This window comes from Urocampus carinirostris, chromosome 13 (assembly GCF_059441175.1).
Source record: "Urocampus carinirostris isolate Australia breed hairy pipefish chromosome 13, RoL_Ucar_1.0, whole genome shotgun sequence".
Classification (NCBI taxonomy): Eukaryota; Metazoa; Chordata; class Actinopteri; order Syngnathiformes; family Syngnathidae; genus Urocampus; species Urocampus carinirostris.
Window position 1 is genome coordinate 24179828 of NC_142361.1, and position 20643 is coordinate 24200470.

The window sequence follows — 20643 nt, forward strand, 5'->3', positions numbered from 1 at the left end:
GTGGCGAGCGATGGCAGTGTCGGGAACGGAAGAAACGGGTCAGTAGCCGGGATAGAAGAGACAAAACGTGGTCAGGATTGGAAACGAGTCGAGAGCCAGGAGAGGAGAGTAGGCGTGGTCGAGGTTAAAAATGGATCGCTATTCGGGACAGGAGAACAGACGTGGTCAAGATCAAAACAGGTCGTGATTCGGGACGGGAGAAAAGACGTGGTCGAGATCAAAACAGATCGTAGTGAGAGACCAACAGGAGCGAAAAACATGACGGGCGCAAAAGAGCTTGCCGTGTAAAAACAGAGATTCGTAGACGGACCGACAAAAGGGGACTAACAAGACAGTTTAAATACTGACAGGCTGGTATTAAAATTTGGCCTAATGATCTGAAGCCTTGAGTGGCGAATATGCAAAAAACACAGGATTCAACAAGGAGATAAAAATCTTCCCATCTCACTGAATACACCAAGACCATAATTCGGACACCCCTGATCGACAGTCTCCAAACTATCTTTGACCTGTTGGAAATATTGTTGACGTTTTTCCTTAGCAAAGATGTTTTTTCTTTTTGCGTTTTGCAATCATCATGAACCCAACGACCCAGCAGGTAGAGGACCCACAACGCGATTGTGCTCTCCCTCAATTGCATATTGGAAAGCGTGAAGAAATCCATAAGGTGTGTCGGATGCATTTCTAATTTAGCGGGAGGCGAAATACGGAGCGGCCGGGTGACATAAGAAACAAGTCGAGCGGATGCACGTGTAAATAACAGCCAAGGTTTCTCAGCTCATTTGCTTTGATGGAGTGGCGCCGACTCGGGAAAGGATACGAACCTTGGAGGGAGTGACAAGCCTCCTCGCCGTAATGCATTGTGGTCATCTCGCCACTTCGGATTTGTGCTTACTGCCTGGAAAAAAGCCGCCATCTTCTGCAGAAGAAGCACTTAATGAAGTGTGTTCCCGGGCCGCCGCTTGACACTTTGACGAAAAGAGCAAAACCAGAGTAGTTCCCTCACACCGCCCCACCAAGGACCGCGGCGGGAGATACTGGCTTCATACGGGTGCTTAAAATCTTAAAAGAATGCTGGAATTTTAATGTGTTTTCAAGGATTGGAAAGGGCTTGAATTTTGGGTGAAATGCTTGAAATTGTTGCCATCTTTCTAAACAAGTATGCTTAAAAATGAAGCAGACTCTGCTCTTTTGTGGCTTTGCTTTGCCATTGCATTTCCTTTTCGTATCATATCCAATTTTTTAAGTCGCAGAAAAGGAAAATAAATTCAAAAAAAAAATTACCCTATGCAAGGTTAAAAATGATTCTCCCTGAATGAAAAATAAGCTGTGGATGTAATATGACGTAGTACAGTAGTAATAAAAACCTATAGATCCTTTCATAGCCTACCTCATGTGTGACGTCACTGTCAGCAAAATATAACTCGCGCTGGTCAGAAGACAGAGGAAAGGAAAGCTGTCAGAGCTACTAGTTGTCGTCATGTTGAGTGTTTGTGTGCCAGAATCAGAAAAGAAAAACGTTAGTGATCGTAAATTGGAAGTTTTACAGGATCCCAGCGGACTCTCCTGAAGAAGACTTGTGGTTAAATGCATCAAAGCAAAAGGATTGGACCAAGGCACTCATCAAACATGTTTGAATTTGCAGCATAGACTTCATATCAGGAAAGTAAATTAAACATGTTCATCTTATCATTTAAACTTTTGCTATCAAGCCTATATTACTTATTATATCGGCAACGTTTCTTGGTATTTAGCATGTAGCCTTAATACCAACAATAGATGTTCCCGACTACGTTTACTCTCCGGTCCTGGCTTACGACTCGTTTCCGACCCCGATCACACCTTGCTCTCCCAGTCCCGGCTGCCGACCAGTTACTACGTTCCTGACACCGCCATCGCTCGCTACCGAAGATCCACTTCCGTGTTCAGATCACAATCCGAGTACAAGAGCGACTTGCTTCCCGCGTCCAGCGAGCACCGGATCGTGGGCGCCCCCCTTCCTCTGTCCTTCGATAAAACTTGTGGTAAACTTTACACAATTGGGTCCTGTTTCCGTTCTGGTCCTGACAGTAATATACAACATGGATATACATCGAAATCGTGAACTATTCTTGTTCAGCAATAAACCAAAAAAAGAATGTGAGCAACATGTGGAAAGACCTGTAAACATCCATGGCTTCCACTTATTACCACAAGAATCAACCTGAATTAACCATTCTTCATCAACAATGAACTACAATCAAAAACAATTGATATGGACAGCTACCATGCCATTCATCAATTAAATCTCATAGCAGAAAATATCAAAACTTGAAATAACAGCAGCAAGGCAGAAGGCTACTTGAAAATAAGTGCAACAAAAATAACAGCTGATTTGGTCGCAGATATAAATATTTTTCCTGCTTCGCTATGCAGTGAGCAGGGTTGGGTAGGGTTACTTTAACTTGATTACTTTCAATTACTTTTGGATTACTCCAATACCAGATATGCTAACAAAAGACAAAAGAAACTAAATATGATTAAAATTATGACTCACAACACGTGGTAAGCTTTCTCTCCTGGCTTTGATCTCTTTGATCTCCGGCAAGACTAACACAAATTGCGACAGAAACAAAATGAAAATAAATCCTAACAGCTTGCCAACATCATTTTTGCCGTTCCATGTATTCCGTTACTCCCCAAGCCTGGCAGTGAGCAATGTGATAACTTGCTTCAGTGGTGGTGATTTTAGCAGTGATAAAGGTTTTCAGGGTCTGTTTGTTGGCCGTACCTGGACAGAGCGCCTTTTAATGTCTTCGCCTTGTCAGACTCATTATTGAATTCATGATCATGTTTTGTCTCATAATGACATTTAACACTTGCCGTGCGAGGTTCAACACTCTCGAGGCATAATGCACAAACATCAAGGTGATTTTTTTTTTTGCACAAAGCCCCAGTCGTTTGTCCGCACTGGCTGAAAAGAACGAGATTTTTTTCGATGGAGGAGCCGTCATGATTCATTTATCGCGCGCCAGTGTTTCTGTGGCTGGGTTAAAACACGGATCTCTCTTCCTCTGCAAGGCGCGGTGCAGACACACGCTCACACACGAGGCAAAGCGCTGCGTAAAGCCCCTAAACAACACGGTGCGCAACTGAAAATGTCTAAATTTCAGGTTAAAATGCACTTTTTTTAAATTATCATTATTATTTGTATTAATTTGCCGTGCGCTCGCGTGTCATAGGTTGCCAACCCCTTCTCTAGGGGGAAATGTAAATATTTAGCTTTTTTATCCTAAGTCTTTCTATCTTACTGTATATTGATCGTTTAGGTCTTTTATTATAAGTTTTATCCTGGAGTGCCATGTCCAATCTCGTTGGAGAGAACCTACTACCTACCTGGGACACGTTTCAAGTTTCTGAATTCCTTTCCAACTCTTCCATGCAATCGCCCCTACCACAAAATGTAATTTATCCATCCATGAACAATAAGAAAACGTACATCTATATTTATGCCTTCCTCAGTTTGTGTTCTTGCTTTTCAATTTGGGCTGCATTGAGCCCCCATTCACCATTCGGATGACAATAGTGAATAAAATGGTCTCCCTTTAAATGTTTGGATTTCTATTTGTGAGCAGCGGGTGTGTCATCGCCCTATTTTATCAGGCCATTTCACACTAGCTTGCATTCAATGAATATAATTCCACTTTATCATACATTTTGCCGATAGCGGCCGGCGATATGGGCGCACCTTTTTTATGCCGCCGTACTTTTCTTAGATGAGTTTAGCGGTTTTTGTTTGGTGTGGAATCTGTTTTCAAGACATCTTGTTTATAGGATGTGAAGTTTGGAGAGATCATGCAAGCAACGGGCAAAATGTGCATGTTGAGTGAAGACTTGAGAAGCAAATTTGTGTTTTTATTTTATCATTTGCATCACGCGTGTCAAACTCATGGCCCGCGAGACTTCCTGAAGAGTCTCTTCTTTCTTTCGTCAAGTGTAAAAATAAATGTCTAAAATAAATGTAGTTGTCATGATGACTGATTAGCATTACCTGTGCCCGCTCGTTTGGCACCGGCCGCTGCCGGCTTCCTGATTGGGTCCCTGTCCTACTTAAGCTCTGTCCTTTCTATCGCCTGTTGTCAGTCCGTCAGCGAACCTCTGTTTCTACAAGGCAAGCACTTTGACTCGGTACCGCTTTTTGCACCAGTTTTCCACCCGTCCGTTCCTGATTTCCCCGTTTGTCTCCGGCTTACTACCTGTTTTTTTGACCCGACCACGTTTTGCTCTCCCGTCCCGGCTTACAACCAGTTTTTGATCCCGACCACGTTTTGCTCTCCTGTCCTGGCAATCGACCTGTTTTTTTCGACACCACAATCTCCCACTCCAGGAGATCCACTTCCGCATTCGGAACACGATCCGATTCTGTGAGCGGCTTGCTTCCCGCGCCAAGCGAGCACCGGATCGCGGGCACCGCCCTTCCTCTTTCTCTCAATGAACTTGTGGTTAACGTTACGCATCTGGGTCCTAATTCTGTTCCGGTCGTGAAATTAATAGGGAAACGGTGTTTTTTCATCCTCCTGAAAAACAAAACAATTTTTGTGTTTTTCATATGAGAGTGACCATTTAGCTTATTAAAAACATATTTTTTTCATCTAGATAATTATTGAGTCAATATTTGGACTAAAACGTTTGTGGTGTTTATGTTCTTGTTGTGGTATGATCTGCCCACTGAACAAGAATAATATACAATTTTTACTTTTGATTATTCCGTTTTTCCTTCCGATCTCTTTTAATTACCAAGCACTTTGAATACTACCATACAAATCAAGCCGAAAACTTGAATAGATAAAATAGTGAAACAGTTAAAAGCACTCATGGCCTGGAGGCCAAATCTGGCCCGCCATACTAAACTAGTAGTGAGAGAAGCACAAGAGAAAAATGAACGGCATCGCGCCAAACAATATGTTGCTATTTTAAAAATGTGCCCAGTGTAGGTTACTAAAGCCAGGCACCGCTCGCAAAGCACCCAGTTAAGCTGTATTTTCTGACTATCATTAATCAATCAGAGAACATTCATGAAACACATCCAGATTTTATTTTACTTTAAATAAGTCATTGACCAAAGTCCAAATCTGAAACAAAGGCAAAAAACTAGATCTGGAAAATGTGAGGAGCAAATTGTTTGTGTTTTATTTCTTGTTTCTTTGTCAAACGTGTGGTGGTGGAAATAAAAATGTCAATGACTTGGCCATGTGTGATGTTCAAAATGTATTTTTAAAGGGTTCGGGGTAATTGGGCAAAGACGTATGGTGATTGAATCAGCACACACCTGTGCCCAGTTCAAACCCGGGTTGGGGCCCCCTGGTGGAAGGAGGCGTATCAGGCCCTCACAAAAAACAGTTGTGGTGGCTCCCTAAATGTTATACTTCTTGGAATTTTATTCAGGAATGAGGGCCTGACAGACAGAGAAGAGTATGTTGTTGTTGCTGTTCTTAATCATACAGTCCAGGTCATCTTAGGGAATGGACCTGAAGCGTTCTTCCCACCAATTCAGCCTCAAAAAACATTCTGACCACAACCGCTTGAGATTAGCCAGTGAACAGAAAACTCACACCGTCAAAACTGCCAAGTGTCAGAGATTGAGTCATTCTTTTCAAACTCCAGTAGAAGAAATAAAAAATGCCTCCAGCTGATGCTCTCTTCTCAGCTTTTGTCGACCTGTTGTTGAGTTGTGTCTTTTTGAGGTTATGGCAGAAAAATCTGCTCAACTTTTTTCAAATCAACTCAACTTTGCGTTGGATGAAGGAAAGATGGGGAGAGGGAGGGGAGGTTAGAGGGTGTTTTTTTGATGCTATAGCATGAAAAGTCAGAGAAGAACTCTTTCAATACAGTCCAAACGCCAGACCAAACCCCCCAGTGTCAGAACCAGAACAGGAGGAGGACCCAGATGCGTAACGTTTTCACACAAGCTTTATTTAACGGGAATGGGGCAGTCATGCACGTTAAGACAAACACCAGTGATTCTGCGATCGCTGGGCGAAAGAAGTAAGACAAAAGTACGGCATGAAAAAACAGGAAGCCAGAGGCCAACGAGATCGATACCAGATACGCGAGCGGATACCGGACAGACGGGGTTGATATTGGACAGGACGGGAGAGACAATATCGATACCAGATACACGAGCAGATACTGGACGGACGGGAACGATACAGGACGGGACAGACGGGATCGATACCAAATACTGGAGACTGGGGTCAGATATCAGACAGGACGAGACAGACAGGATCAATACCGGAAACTGGAGTCAGATATCAGACAGGACGAGACAGACAGGATCAATACCGGAGACTGGAGTCAGATATCAGACAGAACTAGACAGACAGCATCAATACCGGATACTGGAGACTGGAGTCAGATATCAGACAGGATGAGACAGACAGGATTAATACCGGATACTGGAGACTGGCGCAAGATATCTGACAGGATGAGACAGGCGGAATCGATCCCGGAGATTGTTGCTAGATATCAGACAGGACGAGACAAACGTGATTTACACCAGCCACTGGAGACTGGAGTCCGATATCAAACAGGATGGGATCGATACCCAATACTGGAGACTGGCGCAAGATATCGGACAGGATGAGACAGGCAAAATCGATACCGGAGATTGTAGCAAGACATCAGACAGGACGAGACCTACGTGATTGACACCAGACACTGGAGGCTGGAGTCCGATATCAAACAGGATGGGATCGATACCCAATACTGTAGACTGGAGTCAGATATCAGATAGGACGAGACAGACGGGATTAATACAGGATACTGGAGACTGGCGCAAGATATCGGACAGGATAAGACAGGCGGAATCGATATCGGATACCGGAGATTGTAGCAAGATATCAGACAGGACGAGACAGACGTGATTGACACTGGAGACTGGAGTCAGATATCAAACAGGACGAGATGGACAGAATCGATACCCAATACTGGAGACTGGAGTCAGATATCAGACAGGACGAGACAGACCGGATCAATACCAGACATTGCAGACTGGAGTCAGATATCAAACAGGACGAGATAGAAGGGATCGATACTGGACACGATACTCAAGCGGGATACCGGACAGAGTCAAAACACACGTCTTGCGAATGCAGAGGTTTGTTGACGGACTGACCAGGGGTGAGTGAGAGCACTGAGCTTAAATAGGAGGGAAGCCGATCAGGCAACGAGCCGCAGCCGGGGCAAAACAGGCGGGGCCAAGTGAGGGCAATGGGCAACCGTGACACCCAGAACATGAAAAAAGCTTGCTAAGATATGCAGGTACTTGATGAATGAGGCGATGGCGGCATATAAGTCTTAAATTTCCGACAGCACCTTTAAGTTTTGTTTTAACACTGTTTATTTTGAGGTACTTTGTATTAGGGTTGATTTAACTTTTAAAGAGTGAAGACTCGGCAGTGCTAAGAATCCGGAGGTTGCCGACCCCAGAGTTATACAAATACATTTTTTTCTATTTTCTCCCCCCAAAAAGTGGGCCAGTGGACATCTACAAAGCTTCATGACTGCGTGCTAAACACAGTTTTTATGTTGCCATCTCATCCTAACAATTACAATCCTTCAAGCGAGCTTTTCGACAGGATCCCACATTGCATTTTTACGCCCAGTAGACAGGAACTCGATAATTTGGGGATCTCATTAAGTAGTTGACTTGTGCTACACGTCAGCATGGCATCTGCAGCCAAGTCTTCTCCTTCTGGTCTGGAGGGCGATCGGCGCAATCCGCAAACCTTATTGTTCATGCATCGCCTTACCCCGGCGCCCCGCGCTCCGCCATTCTTATTCCGAGAGAGGCCCTCTCACAGATAACGCACCTCCCATTTTTTTTTCTCTTCGCAAAAACAGTCCAACTCGATCTCTTTTTCTCACAAAGGAAGGAATCGATAAAAGCCAGGATCGATAGGACTCGCCCATCGTCTCTTTTTAAAAGATGACGCCGTTCAATAGTGAAATAGCTGCGGTCTGACATCAATAGTTCCAACCAATTGGTAAAATGCTTTATAAGACCCTCCTTCAGTGACTCTGTCAAAGTTCCTCTTTTTATGGCTTTTATGAAGCGATAGGGAAGTGTTAATACTAAAATCTGTTCAACAATGATTTTTCCGTTTATACAATTCAATTTCCCTTGGTCGCATCCCCAAAAGAGGGACGGACTTCTAGAACTGGGATTAAATCTAAAGTGGATTATCGGTTCTGTGTGAAGTTGCACTGCAAAATATTTGTAATAATTAGCATATAAAATCACTAAAAACATGCACATTACCATATTATATCCCGCGGCAGATGGCACTATTGTTATACCAGTGTCTGAAACTCATGACAAAAAGTTACCAGACACAAGGGCAGACAACTCTGAAAAGTTGCCTGCCCAGCCAAAAAGTTGCCTGCCCCATTTTTCACAACTTGAAACACAATAAGACGACTAATCACAAAAAAAACGTTGTTGCAAAGTATTAAGGATTGATCATCAGAATATATAACAGAACAACACTTTAAAATTAAGTTAATTATAAATCTACTTATAACATTCATTGCATGTATATGACATCTGCCATCAGTATGTACCTGTATTTACTCATCCTCACTCATGCAATGTTTGCGTTGCGTCTTCTGTTCCAAGCCACGTGAAATCCGCTTTCCACAATGCTCTTAATGTATATTTACATTTTGTAGCGTCATACATTTTGTTAGCTTCTTTTGAATCTTTCTTCTGGGGCTGAGGTTTTGGCTTGATTCCTAAGCACTTATCCATTTTTCTTGCGTTCTCTGTGCGTCTACTTTGGGAAATGGTATGCAAATGCATGACCTTTTAAGGCTCGGGAAAGTCCGGAAGCACGACGCTGTCATGAAACGGACCGGGAAGCAGGAAGTTGGAACTCACATGCGTAGACGATCTGTCACTTTAATTAAGAAATAAAAGTTGTCCAACACACAAACGGACCAAAGACAAAACAAAACAGGTTTAAAGGCAATCAAAATTACAAACTAGGTATTACTCAGATCAAACAGGCATGAACAGGTCAACAACAAGGTAAAGCAATGGTCTGGCCACGGCCAGTCCCAAAAGGAGCGTTTAAGTACTCCACAAGCAATCAGTTCAATGCGTCTCAGCCGGTGTCGAGGGGCGGGGCCAGCTGGGTGCCATGACAACCGTGCAGGACATGACAGAAGCTAATCCATGCAGGCTTCTGATTGACAGCCGGGTATGCAAATTGCCAAACAAACCGAACGAAGATTTTGAAATAGGAATAAAGCAAATGTTTGATTTGAAAAAAAAAATCTTTCGTTTGTTTTTTTTCTTGAAAAAGTTGTCGGCCACCCGGGCGGGGATGTTTTGTAAGTTGTACGGCTGACGTAAAAGATGCACGCCCCGGGCGTCCGGGCAGACGTTGTTTCAGACACTGGTAATGGATTTACGACCAATCGGTCGGAAACTATCCCGGTCTTAAGTCGGCTGTTACCTGTCGTCAAATAGCAATAAATCAGGGACAAGGTGGCAATCGCAATTACCTCTCTTGCTAAAGTGGATCTTTAACGTCTATAGCTGACCATGGCAACCTAGCTATTGTAGAGAAAATTGCTTTAAATCATACTTATTTGGTTCAGAGTCTAATAGGTAGTTAACGATTTGGCCTGCTGGGAGTGCTCACGGTTTCCCAATGGAATTAATTCGACATAGCATCGTACACTGTTTAGAATTTATCATGAAGGAACATATTTAATTTTAGCTGTAAATGATCTATTTTTCAGTTAATTGATATAGAAAATGGATAATCTGTCCAGAAGGAAAATATTAGTGACACAAATTAATAATGCATGTGTTTGATTCTAACAAACTAGGTTTATTTACACGACAGGGAAAATTGAATCAAAGCACGTTGTTGACACTAGTAGTCTGAGTAAAACGGATCAGGTGGGGGAAGAAATTCGGGAGCAATAATGAAAGTATTGACCTTACAATCCGATTTTAAGATAAACAGCTCAACTAAATGTTCAGGAATTATTTTCACAGCGTGTCACAATGATATTTATACCCAGCGCCAAATAGTTTGTTGTGAAATCCTTTCATGTCTACTTTTTGGTCGGACAAAGCATCACGTGGGTGGGAAGGAAAAAGGTGTGGCCACATGGTGACAAGGGTTTTGAGTTTTTCTTTGCCCTCATGTAGGTTTTAGATCAGGGGCTGGTGTAATAATAGTCTGTGGTTTGCAATAATCTGTGGTTTGTGCAGCCCTTTGAGACTTTGCGATTAAGGGATAAACAAATAAAAAAGACTTGACTTGAGTTTTTCCTTGCCCTGATGTAGGTTTCAGATCAGGGATGGTGTAAAGGTGGTCTGTGCACAAAAAAGCTCTTTTTTTTCCCTATTCAAGGCAAAAAAAATATTTTTATTTTATTTCTAATTTGTTTTAAAATAATTCACAATTTCTTAAAAGTATTAATGTTTTCCTTATCTAATAGATATTTTATTAATTTGTTACTAATATTTTCTTCCCGCTGCTATATTTACACGTGTTTTAATCAAACATTTTTCTCAAGCTTCTCAAAATGATTTGATGATGTTTTTTTTTTGTAAAATGAGAAGATTTACATACATTGTATGTAAAAACACTTATTTTTCTGAATCGTTTATTAATTATTGACTCAAATGTCCTTATTTTAAGTTATATTTCATAGCAGTTTTGAATTCTGTTTCTACTTTTTCTTCACATTGTGATAAAAGTCTCACATCATTGAAGTAAAAAGAAAATATATATATATGTATATATATATTTATAAAATGTTCAGAAATACACCTAATTTTACTGAACATAGTTAGCGATAATTAGAAGAATGATCATAAAGTTGTTTTATTGCAGGATTCATGTTGATAAGAATATTTAAAAACAAATCATGATTCTATTTTATCTTTTCAATATTGAAATATTGATGTATCTTAGAATTTGTACAAGCACAATGCCCCGGCATTGTCGAGCAGTAAAGATTGGGTTCGGCTGCTTGAAGTCGGTGATCGGGCGCTGCAGCACCCAATTTTGTGCCAGATGGCGTTAGAGACCCCATGAAAGCAGACCACACAAAAGCAGATGATTATTAATTTTGTTGGTTAAAGACACATGTGGAGGCCTAGTACAACTCTGTACATTTTCACGAAGATCGGTTCAGCTGTTTTGGAGCCTATTAGTCACATACAAACACACCCACTCCACCACATGCACGAACACACGAATCAGGATTGATAAAGTAGTTTATATTAATCATTCATGTTTAGTTTTTTGTATGTTATTTTTAATTTGAGTTTCATCTTAGTTTAGACACTTATTTTTAATGTGCATTTATATGTATTTTTTTCTACACCAGTTTACAGCAAAGTACAGATTACGCATTTTCCATGTAAAATACAAAAATTAAAAAAAAATTGAGCAATGCTCATTTTTGTTTTGTCAATAGAATTTTCCTTGATTATTTATGGTGTAATAGTGGGGATAGTGTAATAGTCTGTAGTTTGCAATAATCTGTGCAGCCCTTAGAGACTCTTGTGATTAAGGGCTATACAAATAAACATAACTTAACTTAACCTGATACAAAAACATTTCTTATTTTAACTTCGTTTTTGTACGATTCTTCTCAAAAATCATACTCTTTTAAACGCCACTATAAAAAAAAATTGGGAAAAAAAAATACAATTTTCTATAAAATAATTTAAAAAAAATCTTACAAATATTACTTATTTTTCTAAATATTTTTTTTTTAAAGACCCAATCGGTTAATCAATACATACAAAAATCTCAAGCAGAACATATACTCCTTTCTGGTTTTGATGTCTATATCTCAATAGCACATTTTTATCAGCGAACTCTAAAAAAGATTAGCTTAGTATGACATTTAAAAAGATCTTAATCATCCACATTTAATGTCTTTATTTGAGCTAAGCAAAATATAGTTTGTTGTCTATTGGCCTCAGATTCGCAACAATAAACAATTCTTCATCTCAGAAAATCACAAAAAGGATAGCCGTCTATTTAAGATTATCGGAATGATCGAAAAGTGTCAAGTGCACAAGCGAACAAAGCCGTGTTTGTTTACCTTTTCGGCAGCATCTGCCAGGATTTGCCTGACAAAAATGCCAGCGTTTTTGAGAAAGGTCAACAAGAACCAGACAAGGTCTTCCTTTATTTAGCCTCGGCTTTATGCTCCCGTCTTACCCCTTCAACACATGACCCGGGCTAAAATGAACCTGAGCGGTAAGCGCGACTAAAATAGCCGTCATTATCGGCAAAGATCCCTCGGCTCCGTCCCAAAAATCTATTTAATGAATATTAAAAGGCAATGTGAACGTGCTAACATTATCAGCGGAAGAAGATGCTAGTTTCCAACGTAGAAGAAGAAACTGGATTTCGGTGATGAAGAGGACGCTTGTTACTGATATGATATGCTAGTTTGTCACAACAAACTTCTACGCTAATCCTTATGATACCAAACTGTATGGAACATCCTATATGCCGACATTTCTTGTGTAAATATTGTGTAAATTATAACTATAACCATATCCTCCTTGTTTTATAACCTTATCTTCTCCGTTCCTTTATCTTCTTGTTTTTTTTTACCTCACTGTGAATGTGTGATACTGGAGTGTCATGCCCAATTTCGTTGTCACAATATGTTAACCCATTTTGTAACAATGACAATAAAGGTATATTCTATTCTATTCTATATTCTAGTAATAGGAGGTGCTAGTTTGTCACAACAATATTCTACGTTAGTTCTCGGCAAAGAAGAAGACACTAGTTATCAATATAGAAGAAGACACAAGTTTGTTAAGACTGTCTTCTATGCTAACAAAGAAGAAGATACTAGTTTCCTTTGCAGAAGAATAAACTGGATTCTGGTAATGAATAAGACACTAGTTACCGACGTAGAAATTACACTAGTTTTCGGTGGACAACAAGATGCGAGTTTCAGATGTAGAACAAGAAACTGGATTTTGGTGATGAAGAAGACGCTAGTTACTGACATGGAAAAAGACACTATGTTGTAATACGTAACTTTGACACTAGTTCTCAATGAAGAAGTCGCTAGTTACTAACGTAGAAGTTAGTCAAGACTATCTTCTCCGCTCGTTCTCGTCAAAAAAGAAGAGGACGTGTTTGTGATGCAGTAAAAGAAAATGGATTTTGGTGACGGACTGCTGTCACAGTCACACAGACTGAGATCATTTCTTCCTCATGCCATGAGGCTCTTTAACTCCACCCGGGGGAGTAAAAGCCCACATTTAACCCCAACCCCACATTTGCATATTACCCTATTTTTATTATAGTCTGGATTTTATGTAGCACTATTTAAATACTCTATATCAACATGTTATATTGGGTATTTATGCCCTATCTTTTATTTTATGATTATTTTATTTTGAACACAAGGAGGAAGTGTGAATTATCTATCTATATCTATCTATCTATCTAAAGAAGATGTTAGTTACTGATGAAGAAAAAGAACACTAGTTTGTCATAACTAACTTCTACACTAGTTCTCATCGAAGAATGTCGGTAGTTACAGACGTAAAAGACTCAAGTTTGTCAAAACTAACTTCTACGCTAGTTCTTGGCAAAAAACAGTTGTTTATGATGCAGGGGAAGAAAATGGATTTGGGGGACAAAAAAGACGTAAGTCACCGACATAGAAAAACAAAGATGTTAGTTTGTCACAACAAACTTCGACGTTAATCCTCAAAAAAGAACAGGATGCAAGTTTCTGATGTTGAATAAGAAGACGCTAGTTTGTCACAACAGATTAGGCAAGGAAACAGAATCTAGTTACCAATGTAGAAGAAGATACAGGTTCGTCAAGACTAACGTCGATAATTATATTCAGCAAAAAAGAAGATGCTAATTTGTGATGCAGAAAGGGTAAACTGGATTTTGGTGATGAAGAAGACTTTAGTCACTGATGTAGAAAAGAAGACGCTAGTTTCTTCTACACTAGTTCCCGGTGAAGAACAAGATGCAAGTTTCTTACGTAGAAGAACCTGGACTTCTGTGAAAAAAAGTTACTGACAAAAAAAAGAAGAAACTAGTCATAAATTACTTTTCTGCTAGTTCTCGTTAAAAAAACTTGCTTGTTACCTATGTAACACGCTTGTCAACACTAACTTCTATACTAGTTTTCATCATAGAAGAATATGCTCGTTTCCTTAAATAAAGAAACCATCTTTTTGATCCTGTCTTACCCCTTCTAGACATGACCCGAGCCAAAACTGTCCTGAGTGGGTTACCCGACCAAAATAGCTTTCATGATTGGCAAAGAATCCCTTAGCCCCAGCTCAAAAATGTATTCAATGAATATTAAAAGGCAGTGTGAAAGTGTTACCATTATCGACAAAATATATGACAGCTACGCTCACGGGAGTCGCACCTATACAGAATCAAATCTAGAACATAATTTAACAACGGGTTAGCTGAGAATGTCCATGATTATTTTAAGCAAAGAAGAAGAAGGTAGTTTCTGAGGTATAAAAGAAATGGACTTTAGTGACAAAGAAGAGTAGTTACTGACATAGAAAAAGAAGACATTAGTTTGACATAATTATCGTCAAAGCTAGTTCTCAGGAAAGAAGTCACTGGTTACCAACGTAGAAGAAAAATACGCTAGTTTGCCACCACAAACCTATACGCTAGTTCCTGGCCAAGAACAAGTTACAAGCTTCTGACTTAGAAGAAGAAACTGGATTTTGCTTACAAAGAAGGCAATAGTTACTGACTTAGAAAAAGAAGACATTAGTTATAAGTTACGTCAAAACTAGTTCTCAGCAAATAAGTCTGTGGTTACCAACGTAGAAGAAAAATATGCTAATTTGCCACTACGAACATCTATGCTAGTTCTCGGCCAGGAACAAGGTGCGAGCTTCTGACTTAGAAGAAGAAACTGGAGTTTTTTGACGAAGAAGGCGATAGTTACTGACGCAGAAAAACAAGACACCAGTTTGTCATAAGTTACTTCTACGGTAGTTCTCAGCAAAGAACAATATGCTAGTTCCCGCCGCAAAAGAAGAAACTGGCTTTGTGCTCCCATCTCACCCCTTCAACATATGACCTGAGCCAAAATCGACCTTAGCGGTAAGCCTGACCAAAATTGTCGTCATTATCGGGAAAGAATCCCTCGTCTATGAATATATTCTAAGTATATGAAAAGGCGGTGTGAAAGTGTTAACGTTATTGCCGTAATGAATGAGAGCTACGCCCACGGGAGTCGCATTATTCATAGATTCCATCGTTCAGATCTAGAACATAATTGAAGCACGCAATTGTTAATAAACAACGGATACGCTGAAAACGACCACGCTAATTTAAAGCAAAACAGAAAAAGTTAGTTTATGATGAAGCATCTTTTTTGCCGAGAACAAGCTTAGAAGTTAGTCTTGACAAATGTTTAGTACATGTCTTCTTCACGTTGGTAACTAGCGACTTCATGAATGAGAACTAGCTTAAAGTTGCTCATGACAAAATAGTGTCTTATTTTTCTACGTCAATAACAACCGTCTTCATCGTGACTTAAATCCAGTTTCTTCTTCTATGTTCGGAACTTGCATCTTGCTCTTTGCCAAGAACTAGAGTGGAAGTTCGTAGTGACAATCTCATGGATTGTTTTTCTATGCCAGTAACGTCTTTTCTATCACCAAGATCCAGTTTATTTTTCTGCATTACCAACACACCATCTTATTTTTTGCTGAGAATTAGCATTGACGTTAGTCTAGACAAACTTCTATCTTCTTCTTCGTTGGTAACTGAATTTTTAACTTGGGGGCGGCAGTAGCTCAGGAGGTAGAGCGCTCGTCTTGGGATCAAGGGATCCCAGTTCGAATCTCGACTCGTCCGTGTTACATGTCAAAGTGTCCTTGGGTAAGACACTGAACCCCTGATACCCCCAATAAGCAGGTTAGCGCCTTACATGGCTGCAAGGTTGCTATTGGGAAATGTGGAGCACATTGTAAAGCGCTTTGGGAAGTCATTGACTTGAAAAGCGCTATATAAATGCAGATCATTTCATTTCATTTTAACTAATTAGAAGGGCCTTATTTTTCCAGTAATGGGGTAATCTAAATTTTTTTTTTTTTTTTCAGATTATTTATATTTTATTACAACACTTTTACAGTTATGGACTGTCAAAAGCAGTGATTTACGTAAGTTTTTGTCCATGTTTTCGTAGATTTTTGTGTATTTTTAGGCAGGCGTTATAGTACGTTTTGTGTGAATTTGTGTACATTTTGTGTGATAACATAAATTTTTGTGTGCGTATATGTACGTTTTTGTACGTGTTTACATATGTTTTTGTGTGTGTTCACATTCTTTTTATTTATGTTTATGTCTTTGTCTGCGTTTACGTATGTTTTCGTGCGTTTTTACATACAAGCTGATTGTTATTTTATTGTTTCCTCAGGGATGTGATTTTTCCGCTAATTCGCGGAATTCCGCTTTTTTTAATCTCCAAAAATAAAATTTTAAAATTTCCGATTTTTTAATTGGTAAAAAAACCGATTTCGTCTCGACACCATTCCATTTTAGTGTTTCCGTAACTGAAATGAAACGTACTTGCGATTGGTTGAAGTCTCCGTGTTGACCAATAAACGTGCTTGTTATAAAGGTGTAGGAGTATGCCATTGTTCATTTCTCACACGTTTTTGCCGATTGTTTAAAGAAAGATGTCCGAGATCGAACGCAAAGATGCTCCGCGAGTTAAAGAAATTGCTAAGATCGTAAAAACAAGTTTCGATCGGACTGGTTAGAGAAGGAATTATCTACAAATGTTGGTGACCCCGACGTGATCCAATGTAGCGAGCAGAGACGGGAGTCGTAGGCGGAGTGTCAAACAAAGGTGCCAACGAAAGCTGCTTTAATGACATTTAAACTGGCAATAACAAAACAAACACGAGAGTGGCCAGAACCGGCCGAATTAAGAGCCCCCCTCGGAACTCGCTAACTAAACAATGGTTCCGTGGGTGAATTGTGTACAACCCGCTACAGTACTTTCATTTATAATTAACATCTTCTGCTACAACAAAGACATTTGTGGTTTGTTCTAATATGAGTTACTTTTCATTTGGTCATGATACAATTATTTGTTCATGAAATTTGAACTCTTCAACATGATTTATGTGTTAACTTAGTAATCACATGAGTTAGATATGATGATATTCTCAGTGATAGTTTTTAAAAGCAAAGGCAGTCCAATGTTTTTTAATGTGAGTGATTTTGAGTTGACTTAAACTGTAATTTTATATGGGATAGTTCAAAATACATTGAACATTTATGCTGTTGTTTTGTCTATTTCTTTGTCATCTGAGTGCATTGAAAGTACTTAAAAACACGGAAAACCCATGAGCTCCGGGGGGCTTCGCCCCACTTGTCCCCCCACCAAGGCACTGCCCTGGACCTAGCTGGGTGCCCGCGGCCCCCAGACCCCCGCCTAATTTTCAGATAATTTCACTTTGGTCAAATCACATCCCTGTTTCCTGTATTTTGTGTTGCTCTTCAAGTGTAGGATAATTCTGTAGCTGGTGAGGCGCAATAAATATTACAACACAACTATCTGTCTCTACTTCTCTATTCAACTGACTCGAATACTGCTCAGAAAATGTCTTTAACATACATCAGCTTCTTTTTAAGGTAACGGAAATTGTTACATTCTCTGGCAACTAGTTACTTTTACCATAGAGTAATTCAGTAACTAACTCAGTTACCTTTTCGAAGAAACAGTGAGTAAGGATAACTAATTACTTTTTAAAGTAACGTTCCCAACACTGCAAGCTAGCGTCTTCTTTTTCTACGACGCTAGTTACCGACGTAAAAGAAGAAGACTAGTTACCAACATAGAAGAAGACTAGTTTCCATTGGGGCAGTACGGCGGCACAGTGGTTAGTGCGTCTGTGGCCCAGTTCTGAGGTCATGAGATCGAACCTCCTGTGTGGGGTTTGTATGTTCACCCCGTGCTTGCGTGGGATTCCTCCGGGCACTCCGGTTTTCTCCCATATTCCGAAAACATGCTAGGTTAATTGGCCGGTCCAAATTGTCTCTAGGTGTGAATGAGCGAGCAAATTGTCTGTCCCTGTGTGCCCTGTGACTGGCCGGTAACCAGTTCAGGGTGTCCCCTGCCCACTGCCCGAAGATAGTTGGGATGGGCTCCAGCACCCCCGCGACCCTACTGGGGATAATTGGTGCAGATAATGGATGGATAGTTTCCATTGGGATATAAGGATAATAAAAGAAGAAACTGGCTTTGTGCTCCCATCTTACCCCTTCAACACATGACCCGGGTTAAAACGAACCTGAGCGGTAAACCTGACCAAAATAGCCATCATTATCGGCAAAGCTTCCCTCAAAAAAAATATTCAATGAATATGTAAAGGCGGTGTGAAAGTGTTAACATTATCGGTGTAACGTTTGACAGATTCGCCCACGGGAGTCGCACCTTTTGCGGAATCGAATGCGTCGTCGGAATCGAGAACATAATTGAAGCCCGCATTTGCAAGTTAATGAACGTCGGGTTCGCTGAAAAGATTTCCAACGGGTGACAAACGAATCCTCCGGGTCGCAGGATGCCGTTGTGGGAGAGAACGCTTCTCTGGACACTTTATCTTATTTTCATCAAGGCAGAAGAGCGGGAAATGCTGAGAAAAGGTCAGATATTTGTCACTGGGATATAATCAAAGTTGTTTTCTCTGTGGGCCGCTTGGCCTCACTCAATGGCAAATTGGAGCTTAACCACTTGAGCTTTTTTGTTTTTCATTCTCACCTGTCAGATTGAGAGCTACGTTTCCGATTACTATGCAGGCCTGTTGAGAAATAATAATTCTGACACACGGGACACGAAAACTGAGTGACGACTAAATGCATTGGCTATTAACATTTGCTAAAAAAATATTTACCATATTTCCTGGAAAATCCAAGTCACAATTAGCCAATACGGACACTGTCTTACTTACGAACGAGAGTTGCTTTCGTGCTATATTTTGTATCTTAGTTTATATAGTTATGTTTGAGGCTTGTATAAGTAACCTGTATTGTTTTTTACTTAACAATAAACTTTTCATAAAATAATATGCTCTATAAAGATAAATAAAGTTGAGTTTAACTTACTTTTGGAAGATGAGCTTCAAGAGGTCCGCCTCCGTGTTAGAGAGTGGCCGAAAAAAAGCGATCCAACCTTTTTCTCAGCAGCATCTAACTTCCATATTCCACTTTCATTTCAAATGAAATGGCTCGCATCTTCTTTACACTTTATACCAACCATATTGAATGGATGCACGAGATATTAAACAATAAACATGTCTTGAGTTCTTCGCACGCTGGAGATACAGTATAGAATGTTTACACACGAACTAGGAAGATGAAGCCGGATTTTTTCTTCAGGGTGGATGCTGGGTGATCTCTCACAGCGCCACACACTGGTAGTGGCGGAAAAAGGCACTACAGAGATGTCATTTACTCTGAAAAAGGTGCACACAATACAAAATCTAACTTACAGCAATGTCCGGATATTTTTCAACATCCAGAAAAAATTATCGTATCCACCGTTCGTTGTTAGTCTAATGGTCGTAAGTACGGGAGCGTCTGTATACATAATTGGGTAAAAAAAAAAAAAAAAAAACACAAGTCTCAGCGAGGTATCATTCTCAGTTTTACACGAGGGAAGAAAGAGGACCATAGTTTTCAATGTAGAAAAGCAGCTTTGGGAAAAGACGATGTTCATTTTGGCCAACCAACCTTTACAGTAGTTACCAATGTAAAGAATAAGCTGCTTTTTAGCAAAGAAGAAGACACTAGTCTGTCACAACAAACCTTTAGGCTAGTTCTTGGTAAAGAAGAAAACACGAGTTTTTGACGTAAAAGAATAAACTAGCGTTTAGTCAAGAAGAAGACGCTAGTTATTCACAACTAAGTTTTATGCTGGTCCACAGCAAATAACATTTCAGAAGACCAAAGCTAAACTGGACTTTGGTAAACAAGATGCTAGTTATTCACAACTAACTTCTACGCTGTTCCACAGGAAAGAAGATGCTAGTTTCCGAAGACGATGAATAGCCTGGACTTTGGTAAAGAAGAAGATGTTAGTTATCAACGTAGAAGAAAGTGGATGTTTGGTGAAAACAAATACGCTAGTTGTTAGGATACTGGTTCAAAACAACCAACATTGATGCTATTTTTAGCAAAGAATAACTAACTTCAATGCTAGTTTTTTCCAAAGGAAAAATATTATTTTTAGAAATAAAGAATAGTATTCGTTGCTTTGCTCAATTGAATGATTGTTTTATGTGCCTCACTCAGTAAAATCTGTTTAAAAGCTAATAAATAATATTACTATATTAAAAAAATATACACCGTGCAGCCCTTTGAGACTCTCTGTGATTATATGCTTTGCAAATAAATGCATGGTCCAACAGAAGCCTGTATCAAATTCCAGAGGTCTCATCGTTTGAGGAGTATGTTAGGAGTGACAAGATTGGATAGGTTGAGAAATGAAATTGTGAGAGACAGAACTGGAGTAGTAGTGGAACTGAGCAGGCGTGTGGATAAGAGAGTACTCGGTTGGTTTGGACACATGGAGAGGATGGATGAG

At 40.0% G+C, this 20643-nt stretch overlaps 1 protein-coding gene across 4 annotated transcripts in view; it reads left to right on the forward strand.

Annotated features, from left to right (window-relative positions):
- The window catches only part of LOC148354134 (uncharacterized), a 106015-nt gene extending 85683 nt beyond the window's left edge, over window positions 1-20332 (forward strand). For 2 of the 4 annotated variants that reach the window (XR_015852474.1, XM_088351409.1), the window contains 2 exons: window positions 18622-18704; window positions 20074-20332. Coding sequence is in view for 1 of the 4 variants with exons in the window: in XM_088351409.1 (XP_088207535.1) it covers window positions 18622-18704; window positions 20074-20104 (114 nt within the window). In the remaining 3 variants the exon portion in view is untranslated. Of the gene's footprint in view, window positions 1-3336; window positions 3443-18621; window positions 18705-20073 lie in introns of those variants that run through there. The other 2 variants (XR_015852476.1, XR_015852475.1) reach the window with 2 other exon arrangements.
- Window positions 20333-20643: the final 311 nt, after the last annotated feature.